The following is a 13,849-nucleotide window of genomic DNA, read 5'->3' as shown; positions in this document are numbered from 1 at the left end:
TTCCGCAGGGCAGTCACCTGGGACCATTGATCTTTCTGCTCTATTTCAACGATGTGAATTCTGTTATCGAAGGTCCATGCAGACGACCTCAAAATTTGTCTGAAGATCCGCTCAATGCAGATTGCGTAGACCTGCAACGCCAACTCGACGCCGTCGCAAATTGGTGTTCATTGAATCGAATGGTGATCAACCCGGCGAAGTGCTCCGCTATTACTTTTTCTCGAAGGAAAGAGCAGATAATGTTTAACTATGAATTGAGAGGAACGACAATCGAGAGCATGAATCACGTGAAGGATCTCGGGGTAATCCTGTATTCACAACTGACTTACAAGCAGCACATCGCATAAGTCGTCGATAAGGTTTCAAGAGCTCTTGCAGTTGTGTTTCGAATCGCGAAAACTTTCTCTGACATCGCTATATTGCTTTTTAGTGCGCCCCACTTTAGAGTACTGTACAGCCGTTCTGGAGCCCATACTACTACAATGGTGTGGAACAATTAGAATCCATTCAGCGTCGTTTTCTTCGGTTCGCATTTCGGAGGCTGCCCTGGAGTGACCCTTTCCGGTTACCAAGCTACGAGAGCCGCTGTCGCCTGATCAACCTTGACACTTTGCAAGTTAGAAGGAACGTCACCAGAGCATTGACCATTGCTGACGTCGTACAAGGCAGGGTTGATTCAAAGGTTCTTCTTGAGCTTATCAACCTGAACGCCCGTCCGAGATCTCTTCGTAACTATGTAATGTTGAGGTGGTTAGAACAGGTTTAAATCAATGTTATTATGAATTTGTTAAGAATTAAAGCTTGCGGGAAAATGGTTAAAAATTACATCAGTCCCTATTTTTACGGCCTCGTTTGATATTTTGGATAGTGATAGCTATTCGTTCGGTCTCAAAACCAAAATATTAGCTCAGGTACCTTATTTTACTTCGAGAAAAACGTGTGCATGATGAACATACGCCTAAATAGTGTTTTAAAGCCTGTCCACGTTAAATTTCGGACACTTAGACAATGTCTAATTGATTTGTAGCCATTTAATCAATTTGGACGAGAATGAAAACATGCTGAAAGCATCACGTAAAGCGGAGAGATTCATCTGTCGTGTAAATTGATCTTCTCGGTGGTTTGTGAAAATTTTAAAAAATCGCATTGTATGATGGGTGTCCGAAATTTAACGTGGACAGGCTTTAATATAAATATAGCCAACTGTTCATTTTACCACCTCTTCCCCTATATTGTATATCACCCATAACATCATTGCGCATTGGGGCAGCAACAAGCCTGTTGATGTATAATAATAATAAAAAATGTGTACAGTTTCTGTAAGGTTCTCATGCAGAACTGTAAGGGAGAGTGTTCCCAAACCGAACCCCGGTCCCTAACCGACCCCCCGGTATATCTCACAGATGACGTTGTCGGCGAGTATGCCTGTATTGTCAGCAGAATACTACCGCAGCACTACTAATTTGGACGTAGGCAGCCAAGGTTGTGTTTTCGGAGTTTTCGAGCCATTTTGTGTTTTGACTACTACGTCATATTGTGTTTGAATTGAATTCATAGCTGCAAGATTTATCGGTAAAATATTTTTAACGTGTATTGAGAAATTGAACCATAAGTTATCTTTTATTGATTATGGTCTTGGCTATGTTGCACGCTACTTAGGTTAGGTCATATGAGGTGGTATCGGGGTGGCCCCCCATTTTACTGCCTTCTACTTTTTTACCACATGATTTGAACGGGAAAAAGAGAGTGCACGAGTTTCTAAATTCTTTCGTGATAGATTTATTTGCTGAGATGGGACAAAAAGGGGAAAGAGATTTTTTATCTAGCTAGGGTAAGACCACGTAAGACGATATAATATGCCCATAAGGCAATATTTCAATAAAAAAAACTCTTGACAATGCACGGTGGCAAAAATCGTGTTTTTAGCGCATTTAGCGCATACACTAATTATGGGATTAAGCGTCATGGCGTCTTCGAGACATTTTATCTGGTGGGGGGAAACAGTGCCAATTAGGGACGTTTTAAAATCGTTATATTTACTACAAAAAAAATTTTTAAGGGAAGTTTAAATGAACTCTATCACTTCCAGTAAACCCAAATATGCCATTCATACTGTTTTAGGTTCATTTCTTGCCAATGAGATAGGATAACGGTACCAATAGTGAGGGTATTAGTAGAGCCACAAATGAAAATATTTTTTAAAAATTGATAATTATTGAAAATTTTCAGCTTTATTATCTTAGTCAATAGATAAACTAATAAATTTACTAACAAAAATGAGATAGATGTCATATAACATCAACAATTACTAAATATTGCTTGCACCACTATGGGTACACTGTTCCTTTAGTGGCGGTAAAAATTAATTTTGGTTCCCATAGTGATGCTATCCATTGGCCCCTTATGAGACTCGCCACTATTGGTATGGTGCACTATAGGTGCAAGGGAGTCAATTTTGTTAAGGAAAATTATTGTTTTTAATAGTTTTTCAATTGAAATTTTAAGATAAGTTGCATTTAACAGGATATTTCAAGCAAGACGCATCAACTGAAACCATCGTAAAGTGTATAAATCTCATTAAAACCCCACTACCTCCACTATTTGTGCTACCTCCACTAAGGGTACGGTTACCCTAGTAATTTCGACTGATTTGAAAATGGTTCAAACCATGGTACGCTTTTCACTAGTTCAAACCATGACTAAATACCCAATCTTTGAGGTTCGATCTGGCCTGAAGCGGAACACGATCCAATCCGGACCAACAACCGATTCTTCTAGCAGAAATTACTTTGGAGGCTTCGGAGAACAGATTTTTGTTAGGCCAATCCGGGCTTTATCAGGTATCATGCATTACCTAGATATTTTGAAAACGTATCAAATGTACAAGACACGACCGCAAGGTAGCCGTTGGACAACGTTAGGCAAGCATTGCGATTGATCTTTCTGCCGTCACTAAGCGATTGTGTTTTGTAATTTGAAGATATTTTTTTAGGATGAGCTTTCTTTTTAAAAATACTATAAATTACGTAATGCTTACAGGGGGGAAGTTTGCTGAAGTGTGACGATTCATTCAAAATTTTCAGATACTTTGTACAAAAAATGTGACATCGGGAGGAGGAGGGGTTGAAGATTTCCAATTTTTGCGTTACGTAATTAATGGATCTTCCCTAATGCGTCTTCCCAATAACAAATAGCAACAAAACCATATCACAATCTTTAGAAAAAAAATTACTTTTGACTGCAACTGTGAATTAATTTTTCCAACGTCTTTGATGCGCACTCGTGGACCGATCAATTTCTAAGGATTTTCAAATACTAACAGCAACAAAACCAAAAGCAGAATCAATAGAGCATGCAATATAGGATCATTTGAATGACACATCACTAAAACCCCTCCGCCACAAATCATTATCACACAAATTACTATAATGTCAGTATATAGTGGGCTTCATGGCCGTGTGGTTAGCGACGTCAATCGTCTAGACGCATGTGCTATGGAGTGTGAGTTCGATTCCCGCCCCGGTAAGGAGGAAACTTTTCGTGATCGAAAAATTCTCCACTGGTCCACTGGGTGTTATGTGTCCTGTCCATTGTCTCATGCTAGGTGTTAAGTCTGTACGACCTCTGGTCGAAGACGGTGTTCCTGTCTTTCTTCTTTTTATATCATTCCTGGCTTGTGGTGCGTGTACAAAAACAATTTCTTCTGCTAGTGTGGCTGGAAAGAGCCATTTTGATGTACATTCCGTCGTCGTTCGTATTCAGCTGGAGCTGGTGTACTTGGTGACGGTTTTTTTAGATGGCGTGCTTGACCAGCTTGTTCGGCAACATGAGACGAGCGCCGGTCTGAATCTTACGGCTAGTGATCGTTGAGCTTGTGTTGTAGTGCGTCAGGCGGGAATCTTTCCACTTCGTCTTTTGTCGAACTTGACGATGTTCTTCTTGCCTTGCTGCCGCCGCCTCCGCTACCGTCTCGTCGTCCTCGTCTTCTTTTCGATATCGACAGCTTTGATGCCATGCCTCACTTCGTTTTGTTTCGGTCCGAACCGGTGCAGTCCGTTCGGTACGATGCGCGTGTAAAGAATGACTCGCACGCGGCAGGCACTGCTTCTTTTATACACAAAGAAAATCTTGCGGTTGACCAAAAGGCCCACAACTTACAGCTATCTGATGTCTGTGTTGGGAATGCATGAACAAGATTGGTTGGTTCTGAAATTTTTACTGGGTATGACAAGAATTTAAATTTTCAATACAATACAAAAAAACATAATCTGCATCATTGATCTGCCATTTTAACTCTGGCCAAACTTTTGACAAGGGCCTAAGCAAAAACACCTTGAACGCTTTCAAAAAAAAAATTCACTTGAAAACAAGCCGATCGTTTTGAGTTTTCGGCAAAGTTTTAGGTAATCAATGGGGCTATGTGAAAAAATGTACCTACACTGCGAATAAAAAATTGTTCAAACATTGAAAATAAAACTTAAAAATCAATTTACTCAAAAACGAATTTTTCAATTTTTTTTTTATGTGTAGTAGCAGATAATATATGTATTTTTTTTGCACTATGAATCATAATGGAGAAATGATGGACAAAAAAGTAATAATTTTTTTAAAACTAGTTGGTTTTTCAAAAATGGTGGAATTTTTTTTTACGTTTTTATCGACCCGATTTTATGAAAGTGCGTAAAATTTCCAATGGAAAAGGTACACAGTATTTTTTTTCTGAGTGCTACCGTTTCTGTGTCAGTTATAAGATAAAATATTCAGCTTTTTTTAATTTTCAGTCATTTTCGAATATTTATCGATTCTATTCAACCTAGAATCAAATTTTACGGAGTCATTGATATTTATTGACAAATAATACAACATATCAAAAAATTGAATGTTTGAACAATTTTTTTTTCGCAGTGTATATTTTTTCACATAGCCACATTGATTACCTAAAACTTTGTCGAAGATATAAAAACGATCCGTCAAGCCGTTTTCAAGTTAATTTTTTTTTTAAGTGTTCAAGGTGTTTTTGATTAGGCGCTTGTCAAAAGTTAGGCTAGAATCAAAATGGCAAACCAATGATGCAAATTATGTTTTTTGATCACAAATAATGTATCCAGTTTTCCGCGAGCGGTAATGGCCGCCAGCTTGCCTGCGGGTTAGTCCCTGATTTGACATTTCTGGAGGTCACCTGCACCCACCATTCCAGCATTTTGATCAATGTGCTTTATAAGAAGGCTTGAATTCACTGAATCAGCACCTTCTTATATGCAACATTGGTCAGAATGTTCAAAGCGGTGGGTGCAGTTGACCTCCAGAAACGTCAAATCAGAGACTAACCCGCAGGCAAGCTGGCGGCCATTACCGCTCGCGGAAAACTGGATATGCAAAATTTCAAAGAAATCAAAAAATACACAAATAAATCGGCCTTCGATTTCACAGAGAATTGCTCTGCTTTAAAGATGCTTCTGAATTTGCACATTTTCTGATATCACATTTTTTCAGATTATGAAGCTGACTCAGGTCCAGTTCATTGTCATAACCAAAAATTTTATAGATTCTTCGGACTTTTATAGATTAATCATGGAATACGGGGTCATGTTGGATTGGATCGACTGACATGTCTACATTTTAGATTTAGACTTCCAATAAAAATGGTTGCTATCCATTAGTTCTGGCACAACTTGCAGAACCCACAAATGGTCAAGTTTTAGCAAATGTATTCACCTTTTTCTTCCTTATCCTACCAGTAGGGTAACCAACTTGATTTGGACCCCTACACATTTTGGACCCTCCTGGCGACATTGTTCTGATTTCCAAACTAGAAACAATGCCGCTGCTAATTCCTCCATTGGCTTAAGGAAATTAACATTGTTCAGCATCTGTTTCACTGGTTTTCCGTGCGAAAAAGCGATATTTCAATGAAATTTCGAGAAAATTAATTTGTTCAAGAAGGCGAGCGTTACAATGCGTTACGCTTAAAAGTAAACATCACTGAAAATCTCAGAACGTACACAATAAGTTTTTGTCGAAATTGTGAATTTAAAACGCAGGAATCTTCTCATTGATGCATGCCAATCGAAAGATAAGACTTGGCTTTGGCTTAATTGACCCGGATAAATTAGAAATTAGACTTTGGAGAGACTAAATAGGGGGTGTCCAAAATGTGTATTTTTGGGGGTCCAACATATGTTGCACTGTCCAAAACAAAGAATTTGCATTTCAGAAAATGGGAAATTTTACTGATATATCAATAACTGAAGCTCATTTCGAATTTCTATTTCATAAATAAGACTTTCATCTTTGAAATGGTGTCATTTCCGCCCATATCGAACCTGTATTTCAATAGATATAAGCATATATTGGGATGAACTTCCTCTAGGGGTCCAAAATAGGACAGTTACCCTAACGACCAACCGTTAGACGGTTTACCTCCAGTAACGTAAACTAATCATGAGAATCATTCTAAAGCTTTGTCTGCTTTCGCTAATTGAATTTAATTTAACTTAAAAGGGATAGTTCAAGCTCTATCTGGTAAAAGGGAGGATGTCGAAGAATTCTTCGTTGGTACTTCTCCGGAAACCGTTCCCGCACGGAACGTTTGCCTTTCCCAATATTGACATCAACGTAGATAAATCGGAATCGGAAATTTGTTGTGCCAAGTCGAAAATGCGTATGTATCGAGTGTATCAATCACCGATATATTCAGCATCACTTTTTTCCCGTTTCCGAGTGTCGTACAAATTAACAATACAATACCAATCTAAAATTTATTATTATAAGAAAAAAAAGCTTCTGAACGAAATCAAAAGGAGATTCACCGAACCCTCTCTATGCAGTTCAAAAAATGCTCTCACCTCTACATACAACGATTTGTTTTGGTCTCTCTTCACTCGCTTTATATTCGATACATCTGCGCATGAGCTTAGCAAAATGTGATAAACGAGCAACCAGCCTGGATCACAAAATACAATTACGCCATCTTTAGGCGAGTAGTGACATATTTGAAATCCGAAAGCATTCTTTAAAAAGTTTATAATATTCAATGTTTTATGGGTAGATAATAGAAATGTAATATCTTTGTCAGTATCAAATGAACAATTTAGACAACCCTTACCTTTATGAACTATAATTGCAATGTAATTTGAAAACAGTGATTTAAACTTTGTTGTTGATAACCTCGCAACACTGCCATGGAAGTGATGTTAGCCTTCAATTCTCATGCTGTTTGTTTACTTTATTAAATAGCTGAGGATGAGTTGAATGACCGACCAACATCCTAATTGTGATTAATTTGTGATAAGTAGTGCAACATATAACATAGTAAAAGGCAACATAATTTTGATAATGACTATCACTGAATATTTTACGGCTTGTCGCTTCTGCCTGCGCTACGATGCTACCTGCTATGACATAGTTGGCGACAAATGCTTAGAAGAGAAGATTCGAAAAGTGTTCAAGTTCACGGTAAGTTTGATCTTTATTCGATATTTAAGTAAATCGCTTACATTCTACTGACCAGATGAGAAACAACTACCAACTATCGCATCGGATATGTATGGCATGTAATGAAAGCATAATTCGTTTCGATGATTTCGTGGATATTGTTCATCGTAATCAGGAATTCTTGAATCGCTTATTGGATGCCTCAGCGATAACAGCCCCGCTGGATGTTCCTGAACCAGCCCCAAGCTCCAATCTTTGGACCATCGAACATCCTACAGTTCATATCCAGGTCAAGCTAACCGATGAACCCCATCCAGCGTCAGAGTGTGGTGAACCGACAGAGGTCATAGTCCCTCCGGATGATAACCAGTCTATAAAGAAGCGAAATCTTCAAACTAAAGGAAATGATTCGTTCCCACAGCACATGAGTCTGTACTGCAATATCTGCGGTGATAGTTCAGAACACTTCGACAATTTTTCGAAGCTCTTGAAACACTTCAAAGAAACCCACGAAACTCGAGGCTACGCTGTCTGTTGCGATCGGAAATTTTTCCGCAAGGACAGACTGCTGGACCATTTTGCGCTTCATATTAACCCGAATGCATTTAAGTGCAACGAATGTGGCCATCGCAGCAAAAATGCATTGTTGCTCGAGATTCACCGGAAGCAGCACAGCACAACCGAACGACGATACGTTTGCGACATGTGCGACAAGACTTTTGTGACCAAATCGCAGTTGTACAACCACATGCCAAAACATGGCGTTAAGAGACACCGATGCGATGTTTGCGGAAAATTGTTAGTCCAATTTATCATTTTTTAAGCTATGATTTTTAAACACTTCTTTTTTCAGATTCGGTCATAAGTTTACTCTGACGCAACACCGGCTGAAGCACGAAGAGCTGGATAAGTTCATCTGCGAGATCTGCGCTAAGCCACTTTCGACCAAGAGCAATTTGAACGCTCACATCCGGACCCATCATGCGAGATCGGACGATAAAGTGCAATGTAGCTTCTGTGCCAAGTGGTTTAAAAATGCAGAAACTTTGCGATCACATTGCAACGCAAGGCACAAGGATCAACGGGAGCATCGATGTGCGCAGTGCGGCAAACTATATCCTACCGGAAGTGGTCTGATGGAACACGTCCGAAGGGTACATCGGAAGCAGACCAACTACAGTTGTGATCAGTGTAGCAAAAAGTTTTTCAAGAAATCTAGCATGGTGGTAGGTTTGGATTTGATGGAATTAACTTTGAAGCAAGTTTCGAAGCAAACTGTTCTTTTTAGGAGCACATCAAAAGATCTCACAGCGGCCCTAACCCTAAGCCAATGTTCAAGTGTGAATTTTGTGACAAGGAGTACCTTCATAGCAATAACTATTTTTTCCACCGGAAAAAGGCCCATCCCGATGAGTATGCGCAACTACGACGCGCTAAAGACCAGCAACGGATTGGATTAAAAGTTACAGAGGAAAGTGACTCTAGTGCTGATGGTTAACAGTTTTCGGCCAATAAACGATGTACATTTTCATATTGCGGGGGTCTCGTGGTTTAGTTGGCTACACGTTCACCTTATAAGCGGATGGTCATGGGTTCGATTTCCAGCCCCCTAACAACCTCTCATCATGCCACTGAAAGATGCAACATGGTGCAAGACGCTTAAGGGACCGCTCGTGCTCATCGCAGGCACCTTGCAACGGCTGGCAATAGAATTCTCAGAGGCAAATCCTCTACCGACACATGGATAGGACAGCCAACCACGCTATGGCAGCTATGGACAACGGATTAGATCAACCGAGCTAGAAATAACTACATGAAACAGTGATCGGATTCCTGGTACGGATTAATAAAGGACATCAAAACTGATGTTGGCTTAGGGAATTGGGTTTTTTAGGGCAGGTCACGGTATTACATACTGTGAATCAGCAGGGAAAACTGAGCCGAACTCCAATTTTGCAGAATTTTTGGAGCTCCGAAACTATTTTTAACTAGTCGACCCGGCAGACGTTGTCCTGCATAGTAGGCGAAAACATGCGTTCTCTACTGCCCAAGCGAAATTCCTATACAAATCTTTATTTCAGTTTTTCACGATTTACTCAACTTAAGTCGTGATTTTCGTAGGAAGAAATATCATATAAACCCGTCGGAAACTATAACGAATTTTTCTGCTGAAGAAATGAAAAAAATCCATCCAGCCGTTTTCGAGTTATGCGGATACGAACACAGACCATTTCATTTTTATATATAAGATTTGCATTCTAAATTTATGTAAGACTAAAAATTGGTTCTTATGCTGCATGGGCCAACTGTCATTTTATGAATGTTAGTGTCATTCCATCGATTGAAATGGCTTATTGTTTGCTGTACAAAAATGTAAACAAAAGGTTTACAAACAAAATAAAAATATGGAGATCAGAAAACCATGCTCTTTATGTAAACTATAAAAAACCTCATATTTTTCTTTGCTAAACAACCCAATTGGCAAGTTTCGTTTGGTGCTATTTTTTTTATTCATATTGCGCACTGTATCAGATTATATAATATACATAACTCAAATCCTTTATGTCGACAGGAAAAGAACTACCATCGAACAGTGCTACTTTTGACAAATAAGTGGGTTAGAAGCAGCGATGTGTACACGGTACTTTAACAATTACAAAACAATTTGATAACCTAGATTGGAACAAGCGACCTAATCGCTTCCTGGTCCGAGTGCAGGCAACGGACCCTAAATCTATCTTTACACTCACCAAAGCGCTCGTGTAGTGTTTTTATCCCGGCCAGACGATGGACCTCAGATGTTCTTGACCTGGGTGGGGTGTTCATGATCATCCGCAGGAATTTATTTTGCACCCGTTGCAGTTTGAGATGGTGCGCTTTGGCACAACTCTCCCAGACCGGCATGCCATAATCGATCACAGGGAGGATGATTTGCTCGTAGACAGGGACAATGACGACCGAGGGTTGATCAAAGGGTACACTAGTTTCAACAAAACGTTACACTTCGTCACCGTCTTGTCAACCTGTTGACGGAAAATAAGCTTGCTGTCGAGGGTCATGCCAAGGTAGTCAGCCTCATTGACCCAATTCACAGTCGTGCCATTGAGGATGATTTTACAGTCCCCAAGCGGAACAAGTTTAGGGGATTTAGGGTGGGGATAAATAATGGTCTTCGCGGCGTTGATACAGATCTTCCAGCTGGTGAGTTACTCTGTCAGGGCATCCAGGCCTCGTTGGAATTTCGCCACTAGCGCTCTCCTCACTCTACCTTGGTAGACCGACTGTGAATGGCCTTTTCAAACTATTTATTGAGGTCCATCATTCTGGCCAGGATAATTTTTCTTAGGCGATTGCAACGTGTCTTAAGGACAGACAGTCCGGTACGTACGGATTAAATCTTTGGTGAGTGTATCAATAATTAGGGCGTTGCTTACCAGTCGAGCAGTTGGCACATGTTGTTCACGGGCCTGGAAGATCGCCTCTTGGATGGAGTGGAGCTGGTCGTCGATTTCCTCCGGTGTGGCCGGATATCGCAGGTAGTTGATGTTGTCGTCCACACACCTTTGGAATCGGCTCCAGTCAACACGATGGTAGTTTCGCCGACCAATGGTAGTTTCGTAGGACCAATTGACCTAAGAGCTCACTTCCGCCCCCACCGGTTAGTGATCCGAGCTGAGCTCCTGGTAGACGACCGGCTGGGAGTTGGTCGTTCATGTTTGTGATGTACAAGTCAATTGTGGAATGGACGCCGGACCTCTGGTTTTAGGTGCGTTTCGGTGATGAACGCCACGTCTATTTTCTCCTCCTCGAGGAAATCCTTCAGCTCGATGGTTTTGCCCTAACGGAACTATCAAACCTATACCTTCTTTAATTCTATGAGGAACATGTACGTCTAAGTTTGGAAGATGATATTAGCATTTCCATATCATTGTAAATCGTTTAACTTCACGTAGAAGTAATAAACTCATATCATATAATTGTGATTCTGTGCTGACCGGTTGATTTTTTTAAAATATTTTTTTGCAAACATGAAGAGGTTTAATTTTTGCACATGTATCGGATACCAGCCTCAATTGGGTCCTAAAATGAAGAATCAAAATTCGATTTTCTTTCAGGGAACGATGAAGCTAATCATCCTAAACGCGTTCGTTTTTATTCCGACTCAAAAGTCGAAAGGAACATTGTTTTATTTGAAATTTAAAAATAGATGGAAAATGCTTCCTCGACATTTTTAATCTTGTTTGACGTACGGAATAATATGATTCAAACGCACTAGCAAAACACCATAGGGCACTTGACTCAACATTTGACAGTTAATATACGGGCCTGACGTTTTGGGTTGATGGTTCATTCGTTCTTAACTGTTTTTGGGGATTAAACCACCCGACTTGGACATTAATTTACATTGTTGTGAAAACTTATATGTGAATATGTACATTATGTGGAAGATAATGATTTGGAAAATGTATTGGAGCTAACCACTTTCCCTTCCATGGGACTCGAACCCACGACACTCAATACGCAACGCTAGACTGGTACTTTAACCAACTAAGCTACGAAGGACCTCCGACCTCCGACCTCCGTGTATAGTACACGTTCACATTAGAGAAGCGTGAGTATTTAGAATGTCTGGTGGCTACACACATTCTTCATCAGCAACTGTACTGATCAAGTGAGGTTGTGTGAGCAATTTGCCAGTCGGTCGCCAAGCTCAGACCCGACCGCATTGCGTAGGCAAGAGCACACAACTCAGGTTCAGTTCAATCAAAGTTAATGGGACTCGAACCCACGACCTTTAGTATGCTAGACTGGTGCTTTAACCAACTAAGCTACGAAGGACCTTTGTCGACATTCCCAACCAAGCGGTTACTGAATGAGCTCAAAATTCGCAAAAGTTGGAGAAAGCACCAGTCTAGCGTACTGAGGGTCGTGGGTTCGAGTCCCATCGAAGAGAAAGTGGTTACCTCCAATACATTTTTCAAATCAAAATCATCCACATAATGTTAAAAATTAATTAACTATGATTGGACCGAAAACATTCTTTACAACATGACATATCAAAGCTAGTATTGCGAAAACATGTTTAATGCTAATAGCGCCATAAGCATTCCAGTACTTATGCTTCTACTCTTTGCAAACTTAGTTTATCCCAAAATTAATCTAGAATATCTTTTGAAAAGGACCAAACTTTTTTACCTAGACAAACAAACAACACTCGTAACTCTCGTAAAACTCTCATCGATTTACTGGTCAATTTAAATAGTCATTAGTTGGTCAACCGATCACTAGTGGTGCGCGCATGGGCTGTATATTGCTATTCCACGAAAATCTTTCCTTTTTCCGGTTCAGTTTATAAACTACCACAGCTGTCACTTCATACTTTTTCTTGTTGTTTTGCATGGTTCAGTACAGCACTTCTCAACGTTTTCCTTGAGAGCTCTTGAAAGTAGACAATCCTCTTGAAAAAATAATTCCAAGCCCTTTGAAGGGAAGCTCCTTTCAGCTTTTGAATCCCTTTAAAGCCTACTTGACAAGAGGCTTCTGAGCCTCTTGTAGCAGTGTTGGTAAAATCATTCATAAAACTCAATCCTTGAGCATTCCCGCGCGAATTAACTCGTTTGCGATTTTAAAATACTGCATCACGTCTGAGTTTTCCATGCTAAAACGGATCATTTCACTCATTTCCCAAAAAATCATTTCGCTCTAAAAGGTGTTTATAATCAATTTGGGGGCAATTCATTGTTTACATACGCAAGATTATCCTAGGGTGGTTCAAAAAATCGATTTTGCACCACAACGCTTATCTGATTCTGTATCATGTTCAAAAATAAATAATAAATTTAATAAAAATAAATTTCCCCATACTAATTTGCATGCAAACTTGAAACGGCTTGTGCTTAATCAGTTTTAATCCAAATGAGCTCAAATTTTCAGAGGACACTCAGAACATGATGAAGAATCAGATGAGCGCTGTGGAGCAAAATCGATTTTTCGAACCACCCTATTATTCATTGTTTTATGTGTTGAAATTATTTTACGAATGAGAACAAAAGAAAACCTACGATGATTCAAATGAATAATTCAACTCAGCCATGATTTTTTAGGTGCTGAGTTGGGTGCGTTGCAACTCACGAGTGATTTGAATCGTTTATGAGTTTTTTCCAACACTGTCTTGTAGAGATGCTTCCGAGCCTCTTGAAGGCGGTTTTCGAGCCACTTAAAAGAAGGCTTCCTTTGCATCTTGAAAGGCGCTTCTGAGCCTCTTGAAAGAAGAATTCCGAGTTTCTTGAAAGGAGGCTTCCGAGCCTCTTGAAAGGACCCTTCCGAGCCTCTTGAAAAGAGGCTTCCAATCCTCTTGAAAGGAGCCTTCCGAGCCTCTTGAATAGAGGCTTTAGAGCCTTTTGAAAGTACGCTT

General features: G+C 39.9%; 2 protein-coding genes across 13 annotated transcripts in view; one reads left to right on the top strand and one right to left on the bottom strand.

Annotated features, from left to right (window-relative positions):
• The window catches only part of LOC134217962 (glycogenin-1), a 165,915-nt gene that overhangs the window by 49,529 nt on the left and 102,537 nt on the right, over nt 1-13,849 (bottom strand). The window lies entirely within an intron of this gene.
• Nucleotides 6,955-9,298, top strand: LOC134217965 (zinc finger protein 234-like). Of its 2 annotated transcripts, none has more exons than XM_062696834.1 (4): nt 6,955-7,455; nt 7,610-8,232; nt 8,288-8,660; nt 8,723-9,298. In XM_062696834.1, the coding sequence occupies exons 1-4, from the start codon at nt 7,336-7,338 to the stop codon at nt 8,930-8,932; spliced, it is 1,326 nt and encodes a 441-aa protein (XP_062552818.1). In that variant the 5' UTR covers nt 6,955-7,335; the 3' UTR covers nt 8,933-9,298. The 2 variants fall into 2 exon arrangements, with proteins under 2 accessions (XP_062552818.1, XP_062552817.1); XM_062696833.1 differs by having other exon boundaries at nt 6,962-7,455; nt 7,511-8,232.

The sequence above is a fragment of the Armigeres subalbatus genome, chromosome 2, assembly GCF_024139115.2.
Source record: "Armigeres subalbatus isolate Guangzhou_Male chromosome 2, GZ_Asu_2, whole genome shotgun sequence".
NCBI lineage: Eukaryota > Metazoa > Arthropoda > Insecta > Diptera > Culicidae > Armigeres > Armigeres subalbatus.
This window is presented reverse-complemented; position numbering and strand designations above follow the sequence as displayed.